The sequence below is a fragment of the Harmonia axyridis genome, chromosome 4, assembly GCF_914767665.1.
Source record: "Harmonia axyridis chromosome 4, icHarAxyr1.1, whole genome shotgun sequence".
Taxonomy (NCBI): domain Eukaryota; kingdom Metazoa; phylum Arthropoda; class Insecta; order Coleoptera; family Coccinellidae; genus Harmonia; species Harmonia axyridis.
The window spans coordinates 23,339,432-23,355,543 of record NC_059504.1 but is presented as its reverse complement, the minus strand read 5'-3'; the positions used below and the strand labels follow the sequence as shown (position 1 = coordinate 23,355,543).

General features: G+C 33.9%; 1 protein-coding gene and 1 long non-coding RNA gene across 3 annotated transcripts; one reads left to right on the top strand and one right to left on the bottom strand.

Moving 5' to 3' along the window:
- The first annotated feature begins 7,225 nt into the window (after positions 1 to 7,225).
- LOC123678025 (dynamin-1-like protein) lies at positions 7,226 to 16,112 on the top strand. Of its 2 annotated transcripts, XM_045614793.1 has the most exons (12): positions 7,226 to 7,504; positions 7,558 to 7,702; positions 7,817 to 8,025; positions 10,422 to 10,632; positions 10,748 to 10,995; positions 12,059 to 12,333; positions 12,436 to 12,577; positions 13,080 to 13,376; positions 14,479 to 14,577; positions 15,029 to 15,281; positions 15,349 to 15,560; positions 15,622 to 16,112. In XM_045614793.1, the coding sequence occupies exons 1-12, from the start codon at positions 7,403 to 7,405 to the stop codon at positions 15,676 to 15,678; spliced, it is 2,250 nt and encodes a 749-aa protein (XP_045470749.1). In that variant the 5' UTR covers positions 7,226 to 7,402; the 3' UTR covers positions 15,679 to 16,112. The 2 variants fall into 2 exon arrangements, with proteins under 2 accessions (XP_045470749.1, XP_045470750.1); XM_045614794.1 differs by lacking the exon at positions 14,479 to 14,577 and having other exon boundaries at positions 7,228 to 7,504.
- Positions 9,075 to 10,414, bottom strand: LOC123678027. The gene is made up of 3 exons (XR_006747183.1): positions 9,863 to 10,414; positions 9,637 to 9,811; positions 9,075 to 9,446 (listed from the first exon to the last, which is right to left on the bottom strand). It is a non-coding gene; the product is annotated as an uncharacterized LOC123678027 (long non-coding RNA).

Genomic DNA, 16,112 nt, shown 5'->3' with positions numbered 1-16,112 from the left:
CTTCCTTTTAATATGTTCAATATACGGTTATTATGTCTGATGTATCTCCTTATATGAAAAAATATGTTGTAATAATTGTAGGAGGTGAAACTTTTCATTTGAAAGAAAAAATATTTTTTCAAATTACAATTTTTATTATAGTTCTACAATTATAATCAGATTATGATAAAATTTGGTACACCAATTTAGTTTGGGCCGTAGATGGTGCCATACCATCTTTCCAGATATTGGGTATGTGATGAGCATGCGTAAAGCAAAATTCCCGGTATTTCTATATTACGTGTACTACCTGTATAATATATATGGAATTTGTTATGTTCGATCAAGTAGGATCAAAAGTGATTGGATACAAATTTCGGCCTGCCCAGATTTAGAGTTTGCTTTGAGCATGCACAACCGAGAAATTCCTGACATTTTCTTGCCTCATGTTCTGTGTGTAGTGGTGGAGCAATATCTAAATTTTATGTGATACATTTTACGACACCCTCTTGCGATGCAAGTAAATGGTCACATAAAAAACTACTCAAAATTGTGATTTTCATCAATTAAAATGAAATCAGTTGAAAAGGTGATAATTAAAGAAACAGAAATTATCTGCTTTTAGCCTTACTGAACTCATTAATGAGTTTTTTAAAATATGCTGGTTCGAAATATTTTTCAACTTGCTTATATCATAGAGAACCAAAAATTTTCAAAATGTTGATTCAGTGACATACATCTTGAATCAATATTGTTTATTATAGTCAATTATGTTGAAAAAATCTATTTCATATCGGCTCTTAGGTGAATATAGGTTGATCTCTGATATTCTTTATCCAGTTACAAAATGTTCAAGGGTCAATTCTCAGATCGATTTTCTTGATTAGGTATAGTATATCCTAAGTCACTTGAACTAGTCCATAAAAACGCTTGGCCATAGATGTCCCTTTGAAGTAGATACCGCGATCTGCCAAGTACCGGGGTTCATTTGAAAGTATTGTTAGGCAATAAATTCACTGGCTCCAGAGGAATTTCTAGAAACTTGAACAACCCTTGTATGATCGAAATATTCAGCTTCCTCCAAGTAACTTTGGACATACTATACCCTATACCATAATTTATTTTTAATATTAATCCGCCAAATGCGCAGTAATATCAATATCTCATACCATACATATAGTGTTATGATAAATTAAAAAATGAGCATTTTGTACAATACTAAATCACATTCCTCAGAGAGTCTAATTATTGTTGTTGGTTTTTTAAAGCTTTTTACTACATCATCGAATTGTAATCACATGCCTTTCAGTTACACTGCTTTCCCATATTTTATTTGATAAAGGTTTTACTATGATCTTTTATTTGCCTTTGATTAATTCCCAAAATTTACTGGAACTCGAACAGCAGCAAAATTTTCTGAATAAAACCAAAAATGTTTTGCAGTCACAAGGTGAAAAATACTCTAGAATTAATATTTGAAATTAGGGTTTTCGCTCCACTATTTATGCCAATTATATTTGCAACATTATCATGTTCTTGGCTACTTCAGTTTTGATTATCTGATCCATTTTTTCTCCCTCATTAAGGCATTAGTTAAATACTCTCTTGTAGTCTCAGTGACAGCAAGAAATCCAATAAAGTGCTTTTCTATTGTGCCTAGGGAATCCAATCCCGCAATTGCGGGATCCCTCTGAAATTCTGTGGTATTTTCCATGCGGGAATCAATATTAAAAATAAAAGCGCAAACGTCTTTAGAAACGTTCCAGAAAGCAATAAACCACTCATAAGTTACGGACGAAGATGCAACACTATAGTTACTGCTGAAAGTACACCACGATTCATGATCAGCAAATTCGAAAGTCTATAACTCGACATTGAGTAAAGAAATGGTTATAGCTTTATTTTCTAAGATGAAAGAGTGTCGTTCATTAATGACAATTATGGTACCGTATTTAGAAAACTCAGGCAATTACATGGAATTTCTGGGATAATAGTGAATGTCTACAAATGACCAAGAATTTGTACTTCATCATAGCAAATCAACATTGCGAAATTAAATTGAGAGTTTGCCTGACAGGCTGCAAATAGAGACTTCTTCAGAAGACAAAACACAATCCCAAACCGAAGTCCAATACCTTGTCTAGGAGGTATTGGTTCAATGCGCGTTGAGCGCTTGTCATGTGAACCTTCGCTTAATGTAAAGATCTGAGCAAATGGGCGAATAATCAGTTGAATGGTTCAGTGTAAACAAATTATGTTTCAATAATGGTAAAACCGCAACCATCATTTTGTCATCATCAGATATACTAGGTATATGGAGCTTTTCGAATCAAATACATGAGGTTCTTGTTAAACAGAGGAAGTTGATGCTGAGGATGCACCCAGATGTCTAGACATCTTTTAGGATGCACATCCTAGAACCCATTGTAATTTTTTTTGTCACGTAGAGAATTCTGACAGTTATGGCTGAATTGATAATCAGGATTATTATGGATGTCGCTGGGAATGTGGGACAGTATGGGAAATGATCAGATTGTCACATATATAATATAATATCATAGTATAAGGAAAGGATAGTAAGCTAGTGTAGTGCTTTTTTCGATTTTGTTGATGTTGAGCGCCATCTAGTTGTACTCACGTTTTACTCGAATTTTACTGTCAAAAATTGGTCCGTAAAGTGAAGCCCTCTGAAAAAATCGGTGTTATTTTGAAGAACTAAAATATTTGAAATAGAGTGGTCAGAAGATTTCTATATTTTGATATTTTTTCTGCTCTGTAATAAGCATTTATGCCAGTGGCGTGTATTTGTGATAACTTAATAATAACATAAAAATTGTTGGCAATGTCATGCGACCTCTTTTCAACCACGCCACTGATTGAATTATCTTATTATTTCTGCGCCATCTTTAGCTCATGATTCAGTGCCATCTATTATCGAGTTACTTCTCCAAAACCAAATCCAACTAGAGTAGCGACCCCTGGTGACTATTTCCTTGCCGTCAAACGGCGGTTGGCTTACTCTCCTTTCCTTATACTATGATAATATGTAAGAATTATCAGAACATAACTAGAGCTCTAGACTGCAAATAACAGAAAGAAATAATCTTGGCATCAGGTTTTACAATATCATAACAGCATAACAACCTTCATTCACCAGGTTCAGCAGTGGAAGGAGAATGAACAACATGCAGAGCAATGAGAATGGAACATAATCAAAAATGAACTGATTCCTGTAACAGACACTCAAGCTTCCTGCTCCAGAAACCTTGTTAAAACACATTTCTTGCAAATGTAAAAAGGGTTTCCAGAAAGTCTGCGGATGCAGAAAAAACTAGGTTGAAAAGAAGATTGCGCTAAATTTCGAAATTTGGCATAACATGTGGTAGCCTCAAGGTGATGTGGAAATGAATTTTTTTTTTTAACCAAAACGCATATTGAGGTATACACTAAACTATTGAATTTACAGAAAAAGTTTGGATGCATAAATTGTAGAAGATATTATTTAGTTTAATATTGCATTTATAACTGTTTTTATCATGAAATGAGTCAGAAAGGACTGAAAGGAGATATTGTCAAAAAACTTATTTTGGGCTCCATTTTTCTGAGATGGTGGCGCGAGCGTCAAAGATAAGAGGCAGAGTTGATATTCGGAAAGGGGACATCGAAATCTATAAAATGATTTAATTCCAAAACTTTCCAGGTCAGCTCCTTTTCCGTACCAAATGACTGGACTATAAAACACCTGATTAATGTTTTGGCAACGGCAGCGGTCAAAAAATTATCATTTGAAAAAATCTCTTTGGCTATCTTTGGAAAAACTGAATGGAAATCACAATATCTTTCTATTCCAAAGTTGTAGCAGCATTTTTGTTTGCTTTGTTTAGTGTTGGTTCAGGTGATGCAGTTGTGAGAATAAGGAAACCCTGGCTTCTCAACCAATTGACGGAAAATTTGTGATTGATTCTTATCTTTTCTTCATTATACGTCATTTTAAATTCAATGGGACTCTGAGTACTCTGGAGAGAGAAACTATTTTTATTCATTTCATTTGGTCAGCGGAAAGTCGCTTTTCCATTGAACTACCCCAAAGTCGATGTTTATTACACAATATCCAATAAATTTCTGTCGCTTTACTTCATTTAAGCATCTTGACTGCTGCACCAACCTTACCCAGAAGTATATCTGGCTTTATCTCAAAACCGGCAAGTTCGACGGCAGGGGATCCTAAGACGGAATAGGGGGTAGCTCACAGCATTCTGTTCAGATGGAAGCTATTTTATCTATTTCTGTAACTGATACATTGTGTTGATCAAAAAACAAATAAAAAAGATATCAGACATCCCCCAAAGAGAAGTACTAACCGCAGATACGTGTTTAGGGCTTTCGGCCCTCATCAGTACAGTGAAAAAGTTTTAAGATGAACAACAATTGGAGGAAAACAACGGAAGCCAGCAGCTCACTTATGGTATTGGTAGGTAGACCCAATGGGTTTTCAGGCAACAGCCAGTGTTATTACCACGTAGGCAGCTATAGCTATTCTACCTGTGTGACATCCGAGTTCAGGAACGACAACATGCGTAAAAGGATTCCTTCAAGTATTGTTCATCTTAACATTTTTTCACCGTACTGATGAGGGCCGAAAGTAAGGTCTATAGATTAATACACTGCGCAAAAGAATTAACGAACATTATGGAAATCTCAAATTTATTCTACAACTGAAGGTGTTCTCAATGATAATTATTTTATCAGAATTATGCATGCATATGTTATCCACTTTCAACGTTTTTCTTCAATACAGATGTTTTTTCCCAGCAGGAATAACAAAAGATGAGATTATCAGATTTTGAATGTATTGGCTCCATTCTGAAATCAGTTGTTCTCGATCAATTCTAGTGATCAATAGTTTTTCTTTCGTTTGATTTTCTACACTCGATCGCTATGCAACGCGAAACACGCAATTTGACCCAAGAGGAATGTGCCCAAGCAGTAGTTTTGCGAGAAAAAGGGTGGACATACACAAGAATTGCAGAAAGGTTTGGAGTTTCCCATACAAGTGTGTCCAGAATGTTGCAGCGATTCAGGGAGACAGGTATGAATGTCCGAAGATCAGGACAGGGTAGACCACGGGTAACAACTGCCATTCAAAAACGTTACTTGAGAGTTTCTTCGTTGAGACAACGGTTTACAACCGCTCGCCTCCTTCAAAATCAGCTTGAGCAAACTCATGGGGTGCAAATTAGCACTCAGACAATAAGAAATCGCCTCAGAGAATATGATTTAAGACCTCGTGCCGCGGCAAGAGGCCCAGCTCTTACCCCAGCCCATCGAAGGGCGCGTTTGGATTTTGCGGGAGAGCATATCCATTGGGAAGAGGCTGATTGGGAAAGAGTGAACTGAGCATATCTTTCATGTGGACGTCTGTATACAAGGGAACGTCGATCACAATGGTAGAGGCAGAATCTAGACTCATCTGTGAAGAGAACTCTTTCCCAATCAGCCTCTTCCCAATGGATATGCTCTCTCGCAAAATCCAAACGCGCCCTTCGATGGGCTTGGGTAAGAGCTGGGCCTCTTGCCGCGACACGAGGCCTTAAATCATATTCTCTGAGGCGATTTCTTATTGTCTGAGTGCTAATTTGCACCCCATGAGTTTGCTCAAGCTGATTTTGAAGGAGGCGAGCGGTTGCAAACCGTTGTCTCAACGAAGAAACTCTCAAGTAACGTTCTTGAATGGCAGTTGTTACCCGTGGTCTACCCTGTCCTGGTCTTCGGACATTCATACCTGTCTCCCTGAATCGCTGCAACATTCTGGACACACTTGTATGGGAAACTCCAAACCTTTCTGCAATTCTTGTGTATGTCCACCCTTCTTCTCGCAAAACTACCGCTTGGGCACATTCTCTTGGGTCGAATTACGTGTTTCGCGTTGCATAGCGATCGAGTGTAGAAAATCAAACGAAAGAAAAAATAATGATCACTAGAATTGATCGAGAACAACTGATTTCAGAATGGAGCCAATACATTCAAAATCTGATAATCTCATCTTTTTTTATTCTTGCTGGGAAAAAACATCTGTATTGAAGAAACACGTTGAAAGTGGATAACATATGCATGCATAATTCTGATAAAAATAATTATCATTGAGAACACCTTCAGTTGTAGAATAAATTTGAGATTTCCATAATGTGCGTTAATTCTTTTGCGCAGTGTAGATTACACAGGTTGTCTCGTAACTTTGGTTAAAGGGTGTGGGTTAGCCATATCGCCATTGAACAAGGTCTATAGATTAAACGCTGCCTCGTAACTTCCCCATTTAAGTTGAAGGTTACGAGGCAACCTGTCTATCTAATCTATAGACCTTGGGTCGGAAGGCCGAAACACGTGTCTACGGTTAGCATTTCTTTTTGAGGGTTTATGTATCTGCCACCCGGTGATACTAGGTTGATTAAAAATATATAGATTCCATATCGATTCGGCAACGACCCAACTCCTCCCATATTATCTGAAGCTTACTCTGCTGATTAAGCCCTCGCATATTCCATCCAGCCAGAAGGTTTTTTCGATTCTTCTTCTTGGTCGTCAATTTCGCGGATTAATCATGACGTTTCCTAAATCCCCCCTTAAGAAGCAGTTTATGGGCAAACCCAAATCGTTTTATCGTTCTGCCCATTTATACAGGGTGTATACATGAGCGGTTCGCCATAGCCTAGTGGTGGTGAATGCAGGTCACCCAGGCGTTTTATGAAAATCAGCTTGTTGTGTATCCTAAAACTGTTAGTTTCGGAGATTTGAGTGATTCATGAAAATTGGGCTGAATATCTGATATCTATAACTTGGGAATCAACAATCTGATTTTTTTTAATTGTATGGGTTTGTTTACTGCATAAAACCCTTAATTCACAAAGTGATTTATGTATGAAAATTCTTTTGTCCATCAAAAAGTTCAACGTTTTTCTCAGTTTGATGATTCAGCGAATTCCTGATGAAGCATTCAACAATCAAATCAGGATTCTGCACGCCTATGGATTCGAGCTAGCTCGATTGTGATTAGCGACACTAAACTTATATCTCTCTTTTATTCGGGATCGAGCAGAAATGTTTACTTTCTGTTCTGTTTTGATATATTCTAGGGATCATGTTTTCTGAGGTTACAGAACGTACTCTGTGATTGCTGGTTAATTTTCAACATGTAAGGCCAAAACATAAATCATAGATATCATAATTTATCTATGTCTGACTGTCAAGTCAAGTCTTCAAATTATTCTTATAGGTAAAACGGAAACGGGAATAAAGGATTTCAGATATCAGCGGTTATGATAATGCTGATTAATTCAAACTCAGATTGAACGGAATTGGATTATTGTTACATTGAATTTTCTTTGTTTGGAGTTATCGATTTGAAACAAAGTATAATATCCGCGCAATGGAGGCCTTAATTCCTGTAATTAATAAACTTCAAGATGTATTCAATACTGTTGGTTCAGATGCAATTCATTTACCTCAAATTGTTGTGTTAGGTTCTCAGGTAAAATTTAAGTAAATAATCAAAATGCAGGTTCTCATTTTATTTTCTTGAAGAGTTCTGGAAAGAGTTCAGTAATCGAGAGTTTAGTTGGTAAATCATTTCTCCCAAGGGGCACAGGTATTGTTACCAGAAGACCTCTCATTCTGCAATTAGTCTATTGTCCAAAAGAGGACAGAGAGCATCGAAAGGCAGTTGATGGTGAGTAAGTTAGGAGGTCTATCCGGAATATATCGAGTGGAGAAATTAACTCACTAAAACAATTGCTGAAGTCATTTGTATCAGATTTGTTTTATATGAAATCATTCATTTTAGGAACTATGGAACTTGAAGATTGGGGTGTTTTTCTACATGATAAAAACAAAATCTTTAAAGATTTTGATGAAATTAGATCTGAAATTGATAATGAGACCAACAGAATGGCAGGAGATAATAAAGGAATTTGCCCAGAACCTATAAATTTGAAGATATATTCTACCAAAGTTGTTAACTTGACACTAGTTGATTTACCTGGTATTACTAAGGTAGATAAGCATTTTTTACAATTTGCTAATTATTTCCTTACCTGATAAGCAATCTTCAGAACTTTTGAAACCTTCAATTATTCAGATTTCATTCTGCTACATTTATTCTTTTAAATGGTCTTCAACGATAAAATTGAACTCACTGATGATGAATCTGTGGTCAAATTCAATTCTGGCTGTCCTTAAACACTTAACTTTCAAATGGAAAACCTATTAACTTGAAATTTTCTGAGTAACTACGATTCAATTTTTGAATGTCCACAATTAAGTTTGTTATTGGGCATAATCCAGCTAAGGGTTCCTCATTTGAAGTTCTTCCTCGATAACTCTTGAAGTATTCAATTTAGGTATAGGGTTTGCTTAAGTAACCCCCACCATTTTTGTACGTAGAATCGACTGAAATAATAAAAAATATAGGTTCTAATTTGAAAATCTTGAGTTTTGATAAATTTAAATTGTCCAAGTTCATGACCTTCATGTACATTTTCGCTCCAAACCGCAAACGGTCTTATAATATTACGTATTTCCAGAATCGAAAAAGAAAAAAATATTTTCGAAAAAAGCTTTTTCTGAGGAAATATTCGAAAAAATGTCCTCATCACTACTCTTTTTTTTATAAGAATCCCATTAACTCATGAACTGTTGAGTTTTTACCCAAGGTATGGCATATTGCTGATATTGTCATCAAAACTGCTATCTAATGATGCAATAATATACTGGGTGTGCCATTTGAATTAAGGAAATAGTAGTCTGTTTCCGGTATAACCGGAAGTTGTAGAGATCTGAAAATATATTAGGGAGAAAGATCATTGTCTCAAACCTTATGCAAATTTTCAGTTCAAGATTATGATTAGTTTTCCATAAACGTTTAATAGGCCATCCCGGTGAATCGACCAGTATAAGTTATTTGAGGTTTTTTTTTGAGATACTAGGTTTGCATTCTAGGCCATCAGAATATAAAAATATACTACGAATTGAAAATTCGAAAAATTCAAAACAAAGTTAGTAATTTTATATGCTTTAGTAATGGAATATTTTTGCTATCTCCCAAAAGTTTTCTATTCTATTTGTATATCTTTACATTATTACTTTTATTTTTTGCTTAATTTTTTAATAGTAAATTCGCGAAAACAGAACAAAGTAAATTTAAAATTGATTTACCATTCAAACCACAACTGCAATTTTCTGTAAATTCTGAATAAGAGAAGTCCAATTCAATGCTACAAAGATGAAGTTCAAATAATTTATATTTCAATGATGAAATTTGGATAGGTCCATCCGATTTCAAATGTTTATCATCCTTAATTATATCATTTTCTCTAAAAAGGTTTTTCTCAAAATGAGCTAAGAGGGGTAGAAATGACATTTATTCTTGGGATTGCTTTTATCCATAGAGGCTTCAGCTCTTCATCTTTAGGAAACTGAAAACAACTAATATAATTCCGATCTTTCAAATACAAGTAATTATTTCCACAATTTGGAACACTATTAGTTCGTATAATCTTTTCAGTAGATGATCTCAAATATACTCCACCAAATTACTGAAAACTATATAACACTTCACTTTGACTAGGTATAGCACTTATTTCATTCACAAAAACACCTACTTACAACTTATTCAACTGAATTTCTCAATCAGGCTGTCCAGGTTATCTAATAAAGGCGGCTGTGTAAAAACCTTAGAAGATTTGTAGCGAATATATTTCTGTGATTAATTATCCAAATTGGAGAGATCTTTTACTGATTTATCGGTTTTAGTAGTGGTACGGGATCGATGTGTTTGGTACTGAAACAATAATGCACTGCTTCAATTTACTGATGTGAAATGTATTCATACCTGTCATTTGTATTTTATTTGATATATCACTCCATATTCCCTCAGTGACGTAATTTCTAAAGTATTAGGCTTATTTATAATTATATGAAACAGGATACTTTGCAATTTCTTGGATTAAAACTTGTGAATATCTTTTTCCGTCAATTTCTCAATGAAATGTCATCTGTTACTCTGTAAACTGTGGCTACTGCACGTTTTTAATGAGACTTGGTAAAGCAAAACGATTTCTCCTCGCTGCCACGTTTACCAAGCAGATCAGGAAGCTCTCATAGAAATGAACTGAATACTGAAAGAGTCACACCAATTTGTAACAGAAAATAGAAATAAATGGAACCCTTCCATTTCAACTAGTTGCGTTTTTATATTATTCCTCAGAGTGGAGTCGTAAAGCAGTATCTCATAGAATTGAACTTGAAGGATGTTGTATTCTCCCTCTTTTTATATATTCCAGTAATCCAAACATTCCAATAATTAGGCAACCTACCATACAACCCCCTCCCCTGCAAGTTTTTAATAGTGCTAGATTAGTGAAACTCTACTATATATAGTTGATTTTTAGGTTCCTGTAGGTGATCAACCACCAGATATTGAAAACCAAATCAGAGATCTTCTTGTCAAATATATATCCAATCCTAATTCAATAATTTTAGCTGTTATAACTGCAAATACCGACATGGCTACATCAGAGAGTTTGTCTATTGCTAAACAAGTAGATCCTGATGGTAGAAGAACATTAGCTGTTGTAACTAAGCTTGACTTGATGGATGCAGGTACTAATTATTAATTCGATTTCTCAACTGAAATATTTTCTAAATGAATTTTTTTTTCAACTTGAATACCTATAGTATGTGGTAAACCTTACATGCTGTTTAAAATTTTTTTAAGGAACTGATGCTCAAGAAATATTATGCGGTAGGGTGATTCCAGTCAAACTAGGCATAATCGGCGTTGTTAATCGATCTCAACAGGATATTATGAACAATAAGTCAATAAAGGATTCACTCAAGGATGAGGCAACTTTTCTACAAACAAAGTATCCTACTTTAGCTACTATTAATGGAACTCCATATTTAGCAAAGACTTTGAATAGACTTTTGATGCACCACATTAGAGATTGTCTACCAGACCTAAAAGTGAGTATTCATAATAAATATGTTATGATACCATATGATAAAATTCTGTACAATCAGTGTCATTTAAAGCTTGACATACATTATCAAACTAAAAATCATTTTTCGAATAAACCAGCTGTTGAAATTTTTCTAGACATTTTTTCTGCTGGATGAAAGTAATAGCTTTTTTCTCACATGTTATTTCATGGTTGAATATTCTCATGATGTGGAAAATACATATTTAATTAATTCCCATGTTTTTTACTCATTTATACCAGGTGGTGACTTATTCACTCCAATAAGCAGCTACCTAAGATTAACATCTTTTATTCTTGATGAATTCAAGCAAATTGTTTGAGGTCACTTTAGCATTATGTACCATACAATAACCATTTTCTAGTACATGGAATATGTGTGATTTCAATTTCAATTCACATTTTACCCATATCAGTGTTGTGCTGAATCTGGCAATAGGATCTGGATTTAGTCCAGCAATACCCGCATAGGCATAAAAATCTGATGGCCAGCAATGAAGTGATAGTTGTATAGAAATGTCGGTCCAGCAATGCACGGATCGGCATAAATATGTATATATACAAGGTGTCCCGTAAATAGGGGATAGAGGGGGTTATTACAAACACAGAACAATCCATTTTCTTTTCCTAGAAGCAATAATAATAATAATATTGTACAAATAAACTGAAATAAAGAGATGAGGCTCACTTCTAAGAAGCTCACCTGTTAGTCTCACATGGTTGTAGAGATATGATTTTGTCCAATTTTCAACCAATATTCGTTACCTTCTATGGAAAATAAATTATTTGTATAAGATGTTATTGTATTTTTGCTTTTTTTTTGGCTAGAATTTTCAAGAGAATATTAACCATTATATTCTATAATCCACCAAATAGAAAATTGTTTTTACCAATATCGAAAATTATAGATACGATCTAGCAGAAATCTACTACTTTCACTAATTTCTACTCCTCTAACATAACAGTTTGAATGTTCGTAAAGAATGCTACTTTGGAAAAATGCGCAAGGACTCCTGACATCATGCCAATCTTTTTTAATTTTTTTTTAGACTAGAGTAAACTTACGAATGGCACAGTTTCAATCATTACTGAATTCTTATGGTGAAGACATCTCTGATAAGAGTAGAACATTGCTACAAATAATCACAAAATTTGCTTCTGCCTATTGTTCCACTATCGAAGGCACTGCTAGGAACATCGAGACCACGGAATTATGTGGTGGAGCTAGAATATGCTATATTTTCCACGAAACATTTGGAAGAACTTTAGATTCAATTCATCCTCTTGCGGGATTGACTAAAATGGATATTTTAACAGCTATAAGGTAAAGTTATCATGCTCACTGTTTGATTATTCTGAATCAATACTTTTATGTATCAGTTTGAGTATTTTGAGATCCATAAAATGATCCTGGTTTCTATTTTAGAAATGCAAATGGACCAAGGCCAGCGCTTTTCGTCCCAGAAGTATCATTTGAATTATTGGTGAAGAGGCAAATTCGTCGTTTGGGAGAGCCTTCTTTAAGATGTGTTGAATTAATACATGAGGAAATGCAAAGAATTATTCAAGTGAGTTGAACATATAACATTTCCACACCAAATTTGTTAAAATAAATGTTTGCAGTTGATTACCAACTAAAATAGATTTGCATGCGTAACAGAACTCCACAAATTAACTGGTATACACAAATTAACAAATTTACAATGTCAAACAATTTATACAAAAATCAGTGTACGAACGATGTCACCAAAACAATTACTAAAACAGAGATTAAAAACATAAGTTCTCATAATATGCAAATCAAATAGTCTTAGGAATTCTAAATTTGTTTTCTTTTATTGTTTATATTACTTAGGTTAAATATTATTCCCTGCTTTAATCCACAGAATTTGACTGATTATTTTTAACTATAAATTAATCAAAGTAAACTTAAACAATTGTGGAAGAAAAATGACCTTAACCTAGTGGCTGTGACTATATTATTTTTTGGTGTACTCATGAAAATAAAAATTTTTTCAACTAGTATAAAAAGTTCATAACAATGTTATAATTAATATTATACTTTTACAGCATTGTGGTAGTGAAGTTCAACAAGAAATGTTACGTTTCCCAAAACTCTATGAAAAAATAGTAGATGTAGTAACTCAACTCCTGAGAAGAAGGCTGCCACCCACAAATTCAATGGTAGAAAATCTTGTATCCATAGAATTAGCTTATATCAACACGAAGCATCCTGATTTTTCCAAGGAAATCTCAATGGTACCTTCCATGATCAAATCGAATGAAAGTGCACCAAAACCAACAAGACCAAAAAGTATGTTTGGTAAACATCAACAACCAGTTCATTTTGCAGAACCGAAACCGTTGGTGAGTACCATTAAACTTTTCAAAACTGAGTAGCTATGAATAAACAATATTCTCTATCTCCGAAGGTGGTGTAAATAATATTGTATTATTTGCACAACCTTAATAATTAGGTATGTATATCAAAATTCATCTCCTCTTGTTCATTTTGGCACGATAGGGTAATGTAACTTGAGAAAATAATTAGGAGAATTATTTTCCGACGAAAAATCATTATTTCAAATTGAAAAACTAATATTACATTACAATACCAAAATTTTGGTATGTTATTTCCAGTGATACCGTAGAAATTGTATGACGGGTTAAAATTTCTAACTCCACACAATAGTTGTTTATTCCACAATCTATTATTTCAATGTGTAATGGTTTGATTACTTTGAACTATCGATTTTCAGAAGGAAATTGAAAATATATTGTTATTGTGGTTGGAATCTCAAACAAATTGAATTGATTTGAATTTAATTCCTTTTTGGATTGTTTATGCTCTCATACGAATTTTAGCTGTTCCAGATATAGAGCAAGAAAACATGAAATTTCCAGGATTTTCATATTTCTTGTTCTGTTAATCTGCTTCTGTTAGAATTTGGGATTGGGTTGTGAGTAGTCATAGTTGAGACCTATTTGATGTTCTGCAAGCTTTGCTCGTGCGCAAACTTGAAATTACTGAAATCTCAATATTTCACGTTTTTTAGTTCAAGTTGATTAAATTTGGTAAAGGTGTTAAGGTCAAGTCATAAGGAATCACGGACACATTATATAAGTAATATTAGCTATTCCTGATAAACATTGGGCCTTGCCCATGGAAAATATTCCTTGTTTTACTAGTCCAATTTTGATGAATTTTGAAGAATTTTGAAATGAGTATTTAAGCTACCACATAAATAAGTCGATAAGAATTTTGCTCTTTTAAGAACATCTCAGGGGATAATAGTGTTACAAGACTATGAAGCTAAGGACAATAAAGCATATTATCATACCCATTGATATAGTTTTTTTGAAAGACTAAGGAGATTAATAAAAAATAATAATTCTTTGTTAATTTAATTTACTAATTTGAAGCCTTCCTTCTTAAAATTTGCTTTTTGTGATGTATGTTTTTCTTCAGAGATCTACTCATCCCAATCCAGAGCAAGCTGATTTTTTCGATTATTTGTACAAAATGTTGCCAGTTGGTAGTTATAATGACTTCATGAATGCTGTTCAGGTATTCTTTTTATTGTGTGATTTGCTTCATTACTAATTTTCATTATCATCATTAAAGTTTTAAAAATAAAAACACGTTAATTTTCTTCAGAAATGGATGATGACATATTGAATTATTGAAAGAAATTTCTTGAGGTACCTAATATCCATTTAAATGCTGAACACAGCAAATTCCGTAACAAATAATAATTTTCATAAAGAAGTACTCAACATTTTTCTCAAGTCATGGAACATCTTCGTATCATTTTGTATATAAGGAAGTTGATTATATAATCCATTGCACGATACTTATTTGCCTCAATTATTGATACTCCTCAATTGAATGTCGCTACCCTACGATCAGGATTTAGATTCTGAATAGTACTAAATTGAAGCCTTTGGAATTCACTCCTTTATTGAAAAAATCAGCTTAGTTAATATATCCTGCTGATTTCTTTCAATGTTTTCCACAGTCCAGGTCGAATAGTAATCCTCACCTCAATGATGAAGCTACCAATTGGGTTTCTAATTTGACCCAACAAAATGGCGGCGAGGCAGAAAATGAGATAGAACATTTACCTAATAATATTGATGCCATAAGAAACGAGTCTGAAAAATCAGTGCTTAGTCCACTGAAACCAGTCAATCTCCTGCCTTCAGTTCCTATCAACAGCAGTGGCTATAGAAAATTATCTGAAAATGAAGAGCATGATTGTGAAATTATAGGTTTGTATTAGTTTGTCACATAGTTTTCAAGAAATTGATGATTTTCTTGTTTTGCGATATATTACAGAGAGATTGATCAAAACCTACTTCTACATTGTCAGAAAATCTATTCAGGACACTGTACCCAAAGCTGTAATGAATTTCTTGGTCAATTACGTGAAAGATAACTTACAGTCTGAACTAGTCACCCATCTCTATAAAGCTGATAATGCCGATCAACTTCTAGATGAATCAGAGCACATAGCTCACAGAAGAAAAGAAGCTGCAGATATGCTGAAGGTATATTTCTTTTGAAAATATTTCAATCTAAACTTCTTAAAATAATTCACTTTATTTTCAGGCTCTGCAGAGGGCAGCCCATATAATAAGTGAAATACGGGAAACCCACATGTGGTAAACTCGGTATCGATATTCGACTAGTCAGTTTAGATTCCCAAGATTTTGTTTGTTTGTTAGGTTAAGCAATAATATATTGTTTTTAAATTTCTATTGATAATTGTTGACATTATATACTGCAATTATTGTTGAAGTTGCACATAAGAACTCTATTGATGTGTACAGAAAAATTATATTGCGATTCCTTGATTTTTTCTATTATCTAGAGGTGCATCATATCGATAGGAAATTTGTGAAGAACCTATTCCAATTATGATTCTATATTCTATTTATAAAATTTTTGTTACTTATATAATGTTTTTGTTATATAAGATGGCTCACTTATTTTCAATACAAAAGTATTCATTTAATTTATCTATTGAACAATTTTTTATTTTTCTCATTAATAAACATTGTGTTTGTATGTGTCGAGAATATAGTGGAAGATGAAATGCA

Coding starts and splice junctions, on each gene's coding strand:
- LOC123678025 (XM_045614793.1), top strand. CDS start 7,403: ATGGAGGCCTTAATTCCTGTAATTAATAAACTTCAAGATGTATTCAAT. Junction 13,377..14,478: donor TTGCAGAACCGAAACCGTTG/GTGAGTACCATT, acceptor GTTTTTCTTCAG/AGATCTACTCATCCCAATCC. Junction 15,561..15,621: donor AAGCTGCAGATATGCTGAAG/GTATATTTCTTT, acceptor CTTTATTTTCAG/GCTCTGCAGAGGGCAGCCCA.